At 42.3% G+C, this 16543-nt stretch overlaps 1 protein-coding gene across 3 annotated transcripts in view; it reads left to right on the forward strand.

The window, feature by feature from the left end:
• Nucleotides 1-7499: 7499 nt before the first annotated feature.
• CCDC93 (CCC complex scaffolding subunit CCDC93) overlaps nt 7500-16543 on the forward strand; it is a 111181-nt gene continuing 102137 nt past the window's right edge. For 2 of the 3 annotated variants that reach the window (XM_077829396.1, XM_077829397.1), the window contains exons 1-4: nt 7500-7595; nt 9229-9342; nt 11587-11681; nt 14348-14459. In XM_077829396.1, coding sequence (XP_077685522.1) covers nt 7554-7595; nt 9229-9342; nt 11587-11681; nt 14348-14459 — 363 coding nt within the window. In that variant the 5' untranslated portion in view covers nt 7500-7553. Of the gene's footprint in view, nt 7596-9228; nt 9343-10972; nt 11076-11586; nt 11682-14347; nt 14460-16543 lie in introns of those variants that run through there. The other variant, XM_077829398.1, reaches the window with a different exon arrangement.

Raw genomic sequence — 16543 nt, forward strand, 5'->3', positions numbered from 1 at the left:
GGCCTCCAGAAGCCTTCCCCAACTGCTTCCCTTGGGAATCCTATCAGGAGCTTGCACCTCTCTTGCCTCCAGCAGCACTCCAGTGCAGGTTCTGAAAGAAAGCTCTCCACTTCTCTCTCTTTCCTAGTTCCTCTTCCCTGACTTATAACGTCCAGGTACATTCTCTTTCAACCAGTCAGCAGTAGCCAATTAGTCACTGGTGCCTTCCCTTTCAGCCAGTTAGGTAGCAAACAATCACTCATAGCTGCCTTCTCTTTTACCGTCAGACGGGGACAGAACCACATCAGGGTATTTCTCCTTCCAGCTGAGGGAAGGTTGTTCCAAGCTTCAGAGAGCCACCCAGCTCAAATCCCTGGATGGGCCAGCACCTGTAATGCAATGCGCCTGGGTGAGTTGTCACCAACAGAGATTGAACCAGGACCTCTGGATTGAAAACTATGAGCCTTTCTTACTCTAGCTCAGACATTTGATAAGCCAGTTGTGGCTTTTTGCCACCAAAGGAGGTGTGGGAGACAGGCTGTGGATGGAAAGATGCATCTCCTCTCTCCCCCCATTTTGGGCAAAGATAGAGGTGACTTCAAATTTGGAGGTCGGAGTGGGTGGTTGAATTCTTTTCTGTTCCATCTTTCCGCCTGCAGCCTTCCCCACTATCTATCACTATGTCAAACAACAATGGGCAAACATATCTGCTGAATATTTGTGCTAAAATAATCAGCAATGAAATAGTTGATGATATTTTAATTGACATCATTCAGCCTCTCGGTTATCGCCCACTGAGAAGAAGAGGAGCAGTTCATACCTCTTTTAGCACAATGGTTTTATATTGTCTGTAGACTCACAGACATCATGGCACAGTCTTAGACTAGGTGACAATCATGCACGGTATTGACTTATTTTGTTAAATGAAAACTTAGATTCTGGACCAACATCATGTGGTAACATTAAAAAAAACCCCTAGTAATTATGGGGCAATTTTTATGCATGTTTTGTCACGTTATACATAGAGCTTTAGTTAACACCCAGATAAGGAACTTTCTCTGTTCACTTATTCCTAATCTGTACCCAATTTTTGGCTGGATTTACTGAGGTTAAAAGACTTGACAAAGCTTTCAAAGTGAGTCAATTACTCCCCACAAATCAGGACCCATGATCCTTGTGAAAACCAGTCCTTTGCATGAACCAAAATTCCACAAAGTATTTTCTTAACTAATAAGAATAGTTAGATAACTCTTCCATGGATTCTCAACTCAACTCAAGTTAGTTTGGTATTCAACATTAATGGAATGGGCTGGAGTGTCGTAGTGAAACAAGAACCTTTGCAGGCAAGCAATGCTTTTTTTGCCTCTTGTTTTCACTAACAAGGTCAGCTCCCAGACTGCTGCGCTGGGCATCACAAAATGGGGAAGAGATGGCCAGCCCTCTGTGGAGATAGAGGTGGTTAGGGACTATTTAGAAAAGCTGGACGTGCACAAGTCCATGGGGCCGGACGAGTTGCATCCGAGAGTGCTGAAGGAATTGGCGGCTGTGATTGCAGAGCCATTGGCCATTATCTTTGAAAACTCGTGGCGAACCGGGGAAGTCCCAGATGACTGGAAAAAGGCTAATGTAGTGCCAATCTTTAAAAAAGGGAAGAAGGAGGATCCTGGGAACTACAGGCCAGTCAGCCTCACCTGAGTCCCTGGAAAAATCATGGAGCAGGTCCTCAAAGAATCAATCCTGATGCACTTGCATGAGAGGAAAGTGATCAGGAACAGCCAGCATGGATTCACCAAGGGAAGGTCATGCCTGACTAATCTAGTCGCCTTTTATGATGAGATTACTGGTTCTGTGGATGAAGGGAAAGCAGTGGATGTATTGTTTCTTGACTTTAGCAAAGCTTTTGACACGGTCTCCCACAGTGTTCTTGTCAGCAAGTTAAGGAAGTATGGGCTGGATGAATGCACTATAAGGTGGGTAGAAAGCTGGCTAGATTGTCGGGCTCAACGGGCAGTGATCAATGGCTCCATGTCTAGTTGGCAGCCGGTATCAAGTGGAGTGCCCCAAGGGTCGGTCCTGGGGCCGGTTTTGTTCAATATCTTCATAAATGATCTGGAGGATGGTGTGGATTGCACTCTCAGCAAATTTGCGGATGATACTAAACTGGGAGGAGTGGTAGATATGCTGGAGGGGAGGGATAGGATACAGAAGGACCTAGACAAATTGGAGGATTGGGCCAAAAGAAATCTGATGAGGTTCAATAAGGATAAGTGCAGGGTCCTGCACTTAGGATGGAAGAATCCCATGCACAGCTACAGACTAGGGACCGAATGGCTAGGCAGCAGTTCTGCGGAAAAGGACCTAGGGGTGACAGTGGACGAGAAGCTGGATATGAGTCAGCAGTGTGCCCTTGTTGCCAAGAAGGCCAATGGCATTTTGGGATGTATAAGTAGGGGCATAGCGAGCAGATCGAGGGATGTGATCGTTCCCCTCTATTCGACATTGGTGAGGCCTCATCTGGAGTACTGTGTCCAGTTTTGGGCCCCACACTACAAGAAGAATGTGGATAAATTGGAGAGAGTCCAGCGAAGGGCAACAAAAATGATTAGGGGTCTAGAACACATGACTTATGAGGAGAGGCTGAGGGAGCTGGGATTGTTTAGCCTGCAGAAGAGAAGAATGAGGGGGGATTTGATAGCTGCTTTCAACTACCTGAAAGGGGGTTCCAAAGAGGATGGCTCTAGACTGTTCTCAATGGTAGCAGATGACAGAATGAGGAGTAATGGTCTCAAGTTGCAGTGGGGGAGGTTTAGATTGGATATTAGGAAAAACTTTTTCACTAAGAGGGTGGTGAAACACTGGAATGCGTTACGTAGGGAGGTGGTAGAATCTCCTTCCTTAGAGGTTTTTAAGGTCAGGCTTGACAAAGCCCTGGCTGGGATGATTTAACTGGGAATTGGTCCTGCTTCGAGCAGGGGGTTGGACTAGATGACCTTCAGGGGTCCCTTCCAACCCTGATATTCTGTGATTCTGTGATTCTGTGTATTTTATTTGTCATCAATACACAAGTTCAATTCATGCTGAAATTAACTGACTATGATTTGCAAATAATTGTGAGTTCAGCATCTGTCCTTATTTCCAAAGTCTGAATAGACAGAGTGATGAAAGTTAATTTGTTTTTCTCAGTAATTGCTTCTGTAGAATATGAGAGTCTTTGAAAAGAACATTATGCAAAGCTTTTCAAAAATCACCAGCAACGGAAAGGCTTGGATCACAGACAGAAAATCCTTGATATGTCCAGTATAATAAAACTTGGACTTTATTTCATGGAGACCATAAAATCTGTTCCATTGTCTCCAAAAAAATGGCCTACAACAGTTCAGAGAATATTTGAATTAAAATGATGAGAAGCATTGTCCAGGATTTCCCCAGTGATTAGAGGGAAGGGATGATGTAAAGCCAACCCCAATTTAGATATGTTAGGGCTGTCAATTAATCGCAGTTAACTCATGCGATTAACTCCAAAAAATTAATCGCACTGTTAAACAATAGAATAGCAACTGAAATTTATTAAATATTTTTGGATGTTTTCTACAATTTCAAATATACTGATTTCAATTACAGCACAGAATACAAAGTGTACAGTGCTCACTTTATATTTATTTTTTATTCCAAATATTTGCACTGTAAAAAACAAAAGAAATAGTATTTTTCAATTCACCTCATACAAGTACTGTACTGCAATCTCTATCATGAAAGTTGAACTTACAAATGTAGAATTATGTACAAAAAAAAACTACGTTCAGAAATAAAACAATGTAAAACTTTAGAGCCTACAAATCCACTCAATCCTACTTCAGCCAATCGCTCAGACAAACAAGTTTGGTTAAAATTTGCAGGAGATAAAGCTGCCCGCTTCTTGTTTACAATGTCACCTGAAAGAGAGAACAGGCGTTCGCATGGCACTTTTGTAGCCAGCGTTGCAAGGTATTTATGTGTCAGGTATGCTAAACATTTGTATGCCTCTTCATTCTTCAGCCAACATGCCAGAGGACATGCTTCCATGCTGACGATGTGACTGAGCTCCTTGGAGGAGAATTGTATGTCTCCTGTTCTGTTTTACCTGCATTCTGCATATATTTCATGTTTTAGCAGTCTCGGATGATGACCCAGCATGTTTGTTTTAAGAACACTTTCACAGCAGATTTGGCAAAACGCAAAGAAGATACCAATGTGAGATTTCTAAAAATAGCTACAGCACTTGACCCAAGGTTTAAGAATCTGAAGTGCCATCCAAAAGCTGAGAGGGACGAGGTGTGGAGCATGCTTTCAGAAGCCTTAAAAGAGCAACACTCAGATATGGAAACTACAGAACCGGAACCACCAAAAAAGAAAATCAACCTTCTGCTAGGGGCATCTGACTCAGATAATGAAAATGAACATGCGTCAGTCTGCTCTGCTTTGGATCATTATTGAGCAGAACCCGTCATCAGCATGGACACATGTCCTCTGGAATGGTGGTTGAAGCATGAAGGGACATATGAATCTTTAGCGCATCTGGAACATAAATATCTTGTGGCGTTGGCTACAACTGTGCCATGTGAACGCCTGTTCTAACTTTTAGGTGACATTGTAAACAAGAAGCAGGCAGCATTATCTCCTGCAAATTGTACCCAAACTTGTTTGTCGGAGTGATTGGCTGAAGTAGTACTGAGTGGACTTGTAGGCTCTAAAATTTTACCTTGTTTTATTTTTGAATGCGAGGTTTTTTTTACATAATTCTACGTTTGTAAGTTCAACTTTCATGATAAAGAGATTGCATTATAGTGCTTGTATTAGGTGAACTGAAAAATACTATTTCTTTTGTTTCTTTAGAGTGCAAATACTTGTAATCAAAAATAAATATAAAGTCAGCACTGTACACTTTGTATTCTGTTTTGTAATTGAGATCAATATATTTGAAAATGTAGAAAACATCCAAAAATATTTAAATAAATGGTATTTTATTTTTGTTTAACAACGCGATTAATTGTGCGATTAATTCTTTTAATCGCGCGATTAATCACGATTAATTTTTTTAATTGCTTGACAGCCCTAATATTTATATTTAAGAAGCACACCTATTCAGTCCTCTCAGTGCATTGCATAATGTAAAGCCCCACACTTGTATCACAAACATATCTTAACATAAAAACTGACTCCTGGAAAGTCCCACCCACAACAGAATCCATGTAATTCCTGAAAGCAACAGCATATTGTCATGGCTGGGGTCACCAGATAGCACTGATCAGTGGTTATTTTTCTTAGTGTACAAATAAGTTTTGACTCCTGGGAAGACATGCTGTGTTGTTGTAAGTTTTGAGTTCTGCTGTAAGTTTTGAGTTCTGCAAGGTTCTGTGTAGAGGTAGCCAGAGAAGATGTTGTGTGAGCAGCAGGGGAGTTTGCTCTCTCCCTTGGGCTCTGATTAGATGCAATTGTTGAGAAAGAGTTACTTCATTGGCAACGAGGCATTGATGTGGGGCTGAGAATCCCATAAGGAGGGATTGCTCTGCGCATTCTGCGGTGGTCTCATTTTGCATGATTTCGTGACTCGTGTATATAGGTAAATAAAGCAAGTTACACTTGGAGTACGCTCAGATTCTGCATCACTGACTACTCCTTTATTGAGAAGCCGACCTTCAAGGCTTTAGGTGTTCTGGAGGAGTGACACTGGGGTCAGAATAGGGGACTGGAGTCAAAGGAAAGACAAACAATATATAATTGTTAATATTATCTGCAAAGAAATTAAAACATGAGTGAGTGAATGAAAGGATGAACGTAGGTATAGGTATAGTCTAAATCCAGGTCTGTTATTTTAAAAGGTGAAAATATACATCTGTGCCGATACAAAAATTTGGATCCACATCTGATCCCCGTCTGTATTCTTTACTATCTTTGTGAACCGAGGATCAGATACCGATCCAAATTTTTGTATCTGCACAGGGCTCTAACAGTGAGATAGGGTGCTGATGCGGATGTGGATACATATAGAAGGTGGAGTGAAGCTCAGGGGTCAGACACAAGTTAATTGTCATGCCCCTTCTCTACCTATGCTACATTGATGACATCTTTATCATCTGGACCCATGGGAAGGAAACCCTGGAAGAACTCCACCACGATTTCAACAGCTTCCACCCTACCATCAACCTCAGCCTGGACCAATCTACACGGGAGGTCCGCTTCCTAGACACCATGGTGCAAATAAGTGAAGGTCACATAAACATCACCCTATACTGAAAACCCACCGACCGCTGTGCCTAACTTCATGCCTCCAGCTTCCATCCCGGACACACCACACGATCCATTGTCTACAGCCAAGCGCTGAGGTACAACTGCATTTGCTCCAACCCCTCAGACAGAGACCAACACCTACAAAATCTTCACCAAGCATTCTCAAAACTACAATACCTGCCTGAGGAAATAAGGAAACAGATCAACAGAGCCAGATATGTATCCAGAAGCCTTCTGCTGTGAGACAAGCCCAAGAAAGAAACCAACAGAACTCCACTGGCCATTACATACAGTCCTCAGCTAAAACCTCTCCAACACATCATCAGTGATCTACAACCCATCCTGGACAACGATCCCTCACTTTGACAGGCCTTGGGAGTCAGGCCAGTCCTCGCCCACAGACAACCCGCCAACCTGAAGCATATTCTCATCAGCAACTACACACCGCACCATAGTAACTCTAACTCAGGAACCAATCCATGCAACAAACCTCGATGTCAACTCTGCCTACATATCCACTCCTCCTTTTCTTTTTGCAGATACAGACTAACACGGCTGCTACTCTGAAACCTAGCAAGAGTTGGTGGCCGCACTCTGAGGCCACCAAATAATTTGCCCTGAGAACCCCTGATTTAATAGGCACAGTGAGTTTGCTAGCATGGCATGGCGCTTATATTTGGGTGGGGAGAAAATTGGGGGCATGCTTTTAAACTCCTACTGATAGTTTATTAACTAACAAGCCTACATCACTGGCAAAGAATACCTTTGCACAGCACTCTTAGGGGTTCGGGAAACTTTTGCAATAGAGAGAAAAAGTGGTGTTTACAAAAGATGCATTTGCATGGCCACAAATGCTTTTAAACAGCCTCGCAACCCCCAGTGAAACGCAGAGCGGACGGAAATCCCGGATTGCCTGCGGGCTAATGCACGAAAGGGGGCTGAGAACAAATGCTCTGGCAAGGAGGTTGCCCTGGCTCTCCCTACAATGGACCCCCGGCCAAGGGCAGACCTGGAGGCGGCTACCCGCCCCCCCCGTCCACGGCACCCCGCGTTCCAAGCGGTCACATGACCCGCCTGTCACCCTGCAGCGCCCGCCCCCTGTCGCAGCGAATGGCGCGGCCCGGACGCGCTTGCGCGGGCGGAGGCCGGGGGCGGGGACGAACGCGCGGGGAGGTAGCGGAGACGGGCGCGCGCGAGGCCACACCCACGCACACGCCCCCCCCCCCCCCCCGTGGCCGTTGGTGGGCGGAGGGAGCGCGGGTGACAGCGGCAGCCGCGCGGCGCAGGCAGGCTGGACAGCGGGGGCGATGGGCGCCCCCAAGGGACTCGGGTACCAGGCTCCGCAGGAGGTACGGCCCCGCCTGCCCGTCCGGGGACCCCGAGCTGCCCCTTGCGCGGACTCCTGGCCCCAGCTCCCCGGGCCGCTCCCGTGGCCTCCCTGCAGCCGGGGTGCAACGAGACCCCCGGCCCAGCCCCCCGCCGTGCGCCCGGCTCCTTACGGGTCGACAGGCGCAGGGCTCCCATCCGGCGGCCTCCCGGCCTGGGAGCCCCCTCCCGCCGCTATGGGCCGGTCACCGCCTCCTGGGGCGGCTTCTGCCTCTCCCCTACCGCGGCGGCTGCCAGGCCTAGCGGCTTCCCCGGCTGGGGTCTGACCCCGGCGTGGCCTGCCCGGCATCAGGCCCAGACCCTGGGGCGTTCGGGGCTGGGCACCTGGGCTGTGTCTGCGGTGCGGGCTCCCTGGGGGACGGGGCTTGTCCAGGTCAGAGGAGCTAAGGCCCGAGGGTCGCGGTTGTCGCCCTGGCTGCAGCCCTGTGCTCATCTCAGCCGTGTTGTAGGCGTGAGTGTTGAGCCCCTTCCGGGGGTGAAAGCTCCCACATCGACGTAAAAGACGGGGAGACTTCCAGACTATAAAGCGGTTGGACCCTTAGGTTTCTCCCAAACTTAAACAGCTAGAGAGCTTTGGTCTGGCAGATTGTCTTGCTTTATGAATACTGCACAGGCAGCAACTTCCCTAGCTTGCTTCCTTTCCCCTGCACTGACTCTCGGGGTGACAGAGACAGGATGTTTCTCGCTGCCTGAGCATAAGGCCTGGAGTCAGGAACTTGTGAATTCTGTTCCTGGCTCCGCAACTGACCCTTCTCTAAGGGTTCGGAATGTCGTGGGAATTCTCCTTTCCCCAGATTTCTTACCTGGAAAATGGGGGTAACAACACTTATTACTCAGGAGCCTTTCGTGAATTAATTAGTTAAAGTTTGCATAGTGCTTTGGAAATAATAATAAAAAAGCTTCACATAAGCGCTCAATATTAATGCTGCCATTGTCCTATTCTGGGCTGTTGAAAATGGTTAAAGGAAACAGCGGAATCCCACAACAATTTATCTCTTACCATCTTCATACAAAGTTTGTGAAAACATTACATTTCAGGTGTAGTATTGTATGAGCCCTACAGAGTTGACAGAAATCTGCAGAATCAAGGGTATGTTACCTGTGCTGTGGCCTTTGGTGCCCAGATTGTTTGGGTTTACTTTAAAAACAGATGGGACAGGGAGATCAGATGAAGAGCAGGAACTGACATGGATTCAATTAGAATGCAATAGCTGAATTGTTTATTTAAAAAATGGAGCAAACACCACATTTAGAGAAGAGATGCAGATTGATTGAAATAAAAGGGCAAGAGCGACTGAGCAATAATAAATAGGTTTTCTCAAACAGGACAAAACATTTCATGTTAAAGCCACCTAGAAACACATTAAGTACTTGCCTAATGTTTTTTCCATGTGTGCAATTGTTGTAATTACTATAAAGATGTTATCAGATTGCAAATGGAAGGGAAGTGTGTGAGAGAAAACTCTGTATTAACATACATATGGTCTATATTAAGGAAAAAATTGGGAAAATTTGTTTTGAGTCCTAAAGTTGGGTGGTTGGAGGAGGTGAGTGGATACAATATTTTAAAATTAGGGTTAATTTTTTGTTTGTTAGGTTGAAACCAGAGAAGATGAAGAACAAAACATCAAATTGACTGAAATTTTGGAGTTGCTGGTGGCAGCTGGGTATTTCAGGGCAAGAATCAAAGGGTTATCACCCTTTGACAAGGTGAGACTGTAATCCAGGATTACTGATTAGACATAGTTTACTGTATTTACTAAACATGGTTTTCAAATTCAGCTTACTAGTTCCAGGTAGTAAGGAGAAGGGGAGATCAGCAGCATATAAAGTTATTTTTATTATTTATATAGTTCCACTAATGTAGTGAAGATATGAGTAAAACTTAGTCCTTATCTCAGGGAACTAAGGCACCCAATTCTGCAGTTACTCATGAGTGGTCCTATTGATTTCAATGGAACTATTTGCATACCTAAAGCTAAGCACGTACATAACTATTTGCAGAATCAGGGCCTACAGTTCTGAAGTGGGTGTGTGGGGAATTTAGCTCCATGTATCACTCCTAACTGGAACTAGAGTTCCATGGCTAAACAAACAAGGACCTAAATTTGTTTAATATGAAAACTTGTTTGCATTGTGGCATGATCATTGTAAAAGGCTCTAGTCATACTGAAAATGAGGAGTAATGGGGACAAGTTTAAAGAAGGTTAAGGAAGTTATTAGCTGTGGAGTTTCATGAACGAATAGAACAACTTACCTAGTGAAGCTGTTTCTGGACTGTCACTGGAAATATTTTGGGAAGGGTTAGGTAATTCTGTGGAAAGCCAGTTATAGGGACCTTCATCCTCAAAGACAGGAAGTAAGTCAGGCTGTACAGAGTATATGCTTAAAGAGGTACCTTTGTTGGTTTAACATTTGACTTGCTAAATCCCTGAACCTTGCTTTGAGAGTGCATCCCTTGTAGTTATGGCAGAGCCTTTGAAAATGGGCTCTTTCATTTCTTTCAATAGTTTGCTTGTACATAGGATAGTGGTGTTGTCCTATAAACCTTTGCTTGTTAAAACTACAAACTATTATATTTATAGAGCCATAGGCAGTCATAGCACTTTACAAGCACAAATATAAGTATGCCTAAGGAAGACTATTTACGGCCCTGATTCTGTAACTGGATCTGTGGAAATGAACACTTCAGTGGTACTCACACACATCCAGTTGTGGGACTGGCATCTTGTATCCTGATCCTGCAGTGGGATTACTTACATACATAAGTGTTTGTAGTGAAACTCTGTAGGCTGTTATGGTATAGAATATTTTATAGGACTTTTTGTTAATTGTTTAACAAACAAATATTGTTATAATAAAATACCTCCCCCTTCTACCGACTGTCACACTAGACAGTCAACTATGAGAAACAAACTAGACACTAATATACAAGGATTATTTCGTAACCATGCTGAGTATGTACTATATTAGAGAGGCAGTGTGGTGTAGTGGAAAGGGTACTGGACTGAAAGTCAGGAAACCTGGGTTCTAGTTAGATTCTGCCACTGACCTGCTCTGAGAGCTTGGGTAAGTCACTTCACCTCTGTGCCTGTTACCTCTTCTATTCTTTCTGTTGTGTATTTAGGTTTTGCAAATTTGTATACGTGGTTAACTTTAAGCAAGTGAGTAGACCCTTTGAAATCAATAAAAGAAAAGGAGTATTTGTGGCACCTTAGAGACTAACAAATTTATTTGAGCATGAACTTTCGTGAGCTACAATTCACTTCATTGGATGCATTCAGTGGTGCCAGAAATACTCCTTTTCTTTTTGCGGATACAGACTAACACGGCTGCTGTTCTGAAACCTGTCATTTGAAATCAATGAGACTGCTCTGGTGTTTTGAATTGAGCATGTTCATAAATGTTTGAAGAGTTGGGGCCTAAGATAGAAACTTCTTCAGGTGAGGTGCTTTCTGTCACTGTTTATATAATGCCTACCATATTGGGGGCGGGGGGTTGTGTGCTACTTCTAATGCAAATAATAAAAGAATAACAGTGGAAAAACTTGGATTAGGTAAATGAGGACATATGTTCCAATTCTTGTTTTGAGTTTTTACAGCTCATGATCTCTAAAACAGCCACTTCATCATTTTTTAAAAACCTTTATTCCATTCTTCATGGTTGACAGTGTACTTGGATTTTCATCTACTTGCATGTCAGAGAGCTCAGTGTCTCAAGAAAACTAGGAAATAAAGTTTAAAAAATAATCTGAAACATCGCAAACGGTGATTCTGAATTTCTCTTCACTATATTTTGATGAGATATTAGATGGCATTTGAATCGTGCTGTATTGGAGGTGGGGAAGGAGATTAAAAATGTGAAGCCATATTGGTTGGATTTAAATAATATTTGTTTGAAAATTTCCCTTTTTGAACATAAAGTGAAAATAACCATATTTTTGTTCATTTTTAGGTAGTTGGTGGCATGACCTGGTGCATCACTACTTGCAGCTTTGACATTGATGTTGATCTATTGTTTCAGGAAAACTCTACAATTGGTCAGAAAATGTAAGTTGATACAGTGTGAACCATGGTTTGGCATCTCATATTGTAAAAAAATTGATACAAATCACCATCCTGTTTATACATTTGAAACCTGTACAGGGGATCAGTTTTACTGAGAAATTTCCTGTTTTAGGAGACCACTTCTCAAAGACTCCCATGTATTTAGTATAATTCAGTTCTCTGTCTCTTGGAAGACGATGCATGCTAATTAGTTGTGTTTGCTGAAAACAAGTTTCATTGTAAATCGCCTTTGGTCCTCTTTTGTGGTCTCAAACTCAGAATTGCAAGCATCAACCAATAAAATCTACAGCATGACATTGTGGTCTAAGCCCTTGTGAAAGGGAAGTCACTCACAAGTACCCCAAACTGTGGAGGAAGGGAGGATGGAGCCCAAAGTGGCTTCTTTCTGCTGTTGCCACCTTGTATAGACAGCATCTGATTGCCAGCCAGCCAGTCCTTGCATTGTAGAAGGTTGTAAAATTAGTCAATGGCAGCTCTCCTTAGAAGGGTAATGTGACATTTTTAAAGTTCAGTATGTTTCTTGATAAACCTGGGACATTGTAGGTCACAATTAAAATTTGCAGGAAGTAACTAAGGAAGGACAGTGCCAGGCAAGTTGCATTAAAAGCCCATTTTTCCACTTCAGATAAGTGGAATATAGTTTCAGCTACTATGTCTGCCTTTGTGTTCCCCTGTTGATTTTAAGTGATGTTTACAATCATGTTACTTTTAAAAAACGTTATTTTTCTCCCCTGTTGCTTTGAGAGACATCCACGTCACCAGGGGAAATGAGCTATACATAAAGTACTCTTAAATACACAAAAGAAACAGAAAATAGAGATGAATATATTTTTCTTCTTGTCTCTTATAAAAATCTTAGGTGTTCGTTTTAACTCTAGCAGGACAAAAAAATTCATTTGTCTTTAAAAGAAAAAGTCATCCTTGATACTGTTGTAATGAAAACATTTTAGTTGATTTTTTTTAAAAAAAAAAATTAATTCAGAGCAGTTTGAATTTAAACATCCCCCTGGAGTATTAGGAACTCAAAAAATAAAGCACTGTGCTAGTCTACAGGAATCAAAGTGAAACTTTATAGTCTGTTTTAGTTCTAGCTGAAGAAAATGCAAAAAGTAAACAGTGAGAAAATAGCAGAAATTGTTATAACAGAGTACTATTTGGATGTTTAATAATCTAAGGTGTTAGTAGTATAAATAAGGATATTTGTTTTTTAAAATATATTGTTCATTTTTTTAAACTGTTAGTGTGTCTCAACATTTCCATGCAGCTCTCAGAGTGATGATAATAGGGATTAATTAGCAAGTATTCTGTTGATGATGTCCAGTGCATATTTTGCTAGCTCTTATTAGGCAATGTTCTAATAATAAAAATCTTGGGTCAGCTATTATAAATGTTATCGAAATAAGTACGGAAGCATAAATTAACATCAGTTATATTTGTTACATGATTTCTTATCACTCTGTTGGACAAAAATACTTTAAATGGATTGCATGTACTCTTGGTTTATACATAGAAAGAACACTATTGCATCTCATTAATACATTGACAGTGGAAATTACATCACATGGTGAGCCATCTATAAGAGGAATTACAAAATTCTCATTCAACTATTTCTCTTCTAATCAACATTGGCTCTTCAGGCACTATCCCCAGTTTCTGGATCTTTTCTCTTCTCCATCCCACTCTCTCCTATCCCTCTGGGCAATTTTCCTTCAAAACATCAGCAGCTCTTTAGGATGACAGTCTCTGCCACTGATGTCAGTGTCTGGACACTCTTTTTTTTTTTCCTTTGGGGGACAATATATCACATCAGTGACTCTTAAGTTGTTGTCTGTAAAGATTGACTACCTGAGCATGAGCACCAATTCATTGTATGTCACCTTAATTCTTTTTGGTCAGGAAAGTACGCTTTATTCTGAAATCCGTGACAAAACTCCTGTTAATTCAGTGGGTGCAAGATTGAACCCCAATAGAGTTATCCCCATGTTAAACTACCTTTCACTTTAACAGCACTTTTATGAGCTTCAGAAGGACATAGTTTCTCAGCAAACTGGATTATATATACTCCAGCTGATTAGACTTTGTACATGTAAGCAGCATTCTTGGTAGATATTTCACTTTCACAATATTCTAGCTAGTTCACTTTTTTGTAGGAGAGGGCTCTTAATTAGTAACAACAGCAGAGATCCACTCAGACAGTTTTAAGTTCCAGATTTTTCATCCTGAAGTTGAACTTTGTTTGATAAAATATATAATTATGTTTTAAAGTTACTCTCTAGCTTTGAGCAGTTAAATGTATGTGCATCATAATGGAAACATATGTATAAAATAGATATCCCTCACGATCATGCGTGCACTGAATCTGATCAGCCTAAGATATTATAAAATTGATGTTGAATAATGGAAATTAAGAAACAAGCAATTGTCTTATTAATTTAAAAAAATACAACTTCACAGCTGTGCTCATAAAAAAAAAAAGTGTTGTTATCCAGTTTCCGCCAATAGAGGGCACATTCAAACTACTACGTAATTTGGAAATTAGTATCCTAGGACCAACATGGCTACAACAACATTGCATATTTTGGAAATGTCATTCTTTAAAATTTAAACAATTTAATTGTATACACTTTGATATTTTTCTTTTAAAATAGTGCCTTAACAGAGAAAATTGTGTCTGTCTTGCCAAAAATGAAGTGCCCCCATCGTTTGGAGCCACATCAGATCCAGGGACTGGATTTCATTCACATATTCCCTGTTGTACAGGTAATAGCTTTGCTGTGCATCACATTTATGTATGTATGTGTGTATGTATTTATTTATTTAATAAAGCAAAAGCCTTAAAACTTACATAGGAATATTAATACCTGTGTGACTGCTGAACTTTATACCTTCTGCAAGTTTGTTCTGCTTTGGAATGAAATATAAGGTTAAACTTTTTTTTAAGGGTAAATATTTTAAAAGACCTGGATGTCTTTATATAAAATGGAATTGTAAAGCACTCTCTGACCGACATGAAGAATAAAATTGTCTGGATTACCTACATCATTGAGCTGGATTCTGCATGCAATAGAGTCTGCCAGTTGGAAGAAATCTTGCTTTAGGATCTGCTAGTGTGGTTTTTTTTTTTGAGCCCATGTAGGGTCCTGGTGAAGTCAGATATTCCTTGCAAAGTGTAATAAATATATGGAATAAATTATGAGGAAAGTGGCTTAAAACAGAGGGTATAAATGAGATTAAAAGACACTCGGGGTTTTTTTGTTTTGTTTTTTGTTTTTGTTTTTTTTAAAGTGGAGGAGATCAGAGGGGTGTAAAGAGAAAAAAGAAAGGAAAGAATTAAAAATGGGGGGCGGGAAGGGTCAGCCTGCTTCTGCTCAGAAATTCTTTAAAGATGAACAGCAAAGGGAAAATAAGAAACTCGCATCAGCAACAGTGATGCCTCCCTTCATCAGCAGAGGAATTCAGATAATGCAACAGGCTTTTAGTGGAATAATTTAGCGCAAAGGGTTTAGTCCAACGCCCACTGTACTACGTGGAAAGGCTACTGTGGACTTTGATGGGCATTGGGTCAGGTCCTAACTGTTATTGATGTTGGGGAGTATGGGAATTCAGGACCTGTTGTGATTTTTGCCTCTGGTTTTCCCAGACTCCAGTCTCACCGCACAAGATTTTATTTCCACCACCAACCACTTTAAAAAATATTTGCACAGACAATTGGCTAAGCTTGTCTCCATGAGAAAACGAAAACTGTCCTCCTAAAGTGAACAGAGCAACAAACCTTTTTTTTTGTTTTTTAAGTGCTATAAATGTATGTACAATAGCTCTGTATTTTAACTTTGATACCTGCATTTCCAAAATGCTGAGCTGGGATGTAACCACTGGAAGGAATGAGTTCACAATGGAAAAACTAACCATTCCTAAGCAGTGGGAAAGTCACCACTTATATTTCCTTGAGAAGACAGTATATTTCAGAATTATGTGGCTACCAGGTTGTGTTTGTTTGGCCAAGTTTAAGAAAGCTTTCTTATAAGAAAATGGTTTATTTTTGTTTTGTGTTTTTTAACATCACTTGCTGATTTTCAAGCTGGTGCATTGTCCGAAGGGTCCCTTATGGACTTCTTGCTGCTCTGAACATCTATGTCTGTCAATCACACACGGCCAGGATGCTGTACCCTTTTATCTCACATGGGGATCTAGCTGTGCTGGTTTGTGACTTTATCATCAGCGGGCTACTGATGAGGTCACATGACAACTACAGTTTTGGCGTGGCCTTCCACTTTGGTTAGACAAACTGTGAAGAGCACATGACATAGGCACTGTACATGTGATGGTGACTCCCTACCCAATTCTCCCAATCAAATTCAAGATCCTGATTCTTATCTGTGAACCCCTGAATGGGCCAGTCCCTAGCTATTTCAGAGGCATGATTTGAGGACTTCAATAGCTCAGACGTAGGTTAGGGGTTTGTTACAGGAGTGGGTGGGTGAGATTCTGTGGCCGGTGTTGTGCAAGAGGTCAGACTAGATCAGAGATGGGAAAACTACGGCCCCCAGGACCGTCCTGCCCGGCCCCTGAGCTCTTGGCCCAGGAGGCTAGCCCCCGGCTCCTCCCCTGCTGTTCCCCCTCCTCCACAGCCTCAGCTCACTGCTCCGCTGGCCCAATGCTCTGGGCGGTGGGGCTGTGAGCTTCTGGGGCAGTGCAGCTGCAGAGCCCGGCCTGTTGAGGTGCTCTGTGCTGCGTGGCTCGGTTGCTTGTCCTGGTGCAGCTGCGGCGCCAGCCACCGCTGTTCCAGGCAGCGCGGTAAGGAGGCAGGGAGCAGGAGGGTTGGATAGAGGGCAGGGGAGTTCGGG

The sequence above is a fragment of the Eretmochelys imbricata genome, chromosome 11 (genome assembly GCF_965152235.1).
Source record: "Eretmochelys imbricata isolate rEreImb1 chromosome 11, rEreImb1.hap1, whole genome shotgun sequence".
NCBI lineage: Eukaryota > Metazoa > Chordata > Testudines > Cheloniidae > Eretmochelys > Eretmochelys imbricata.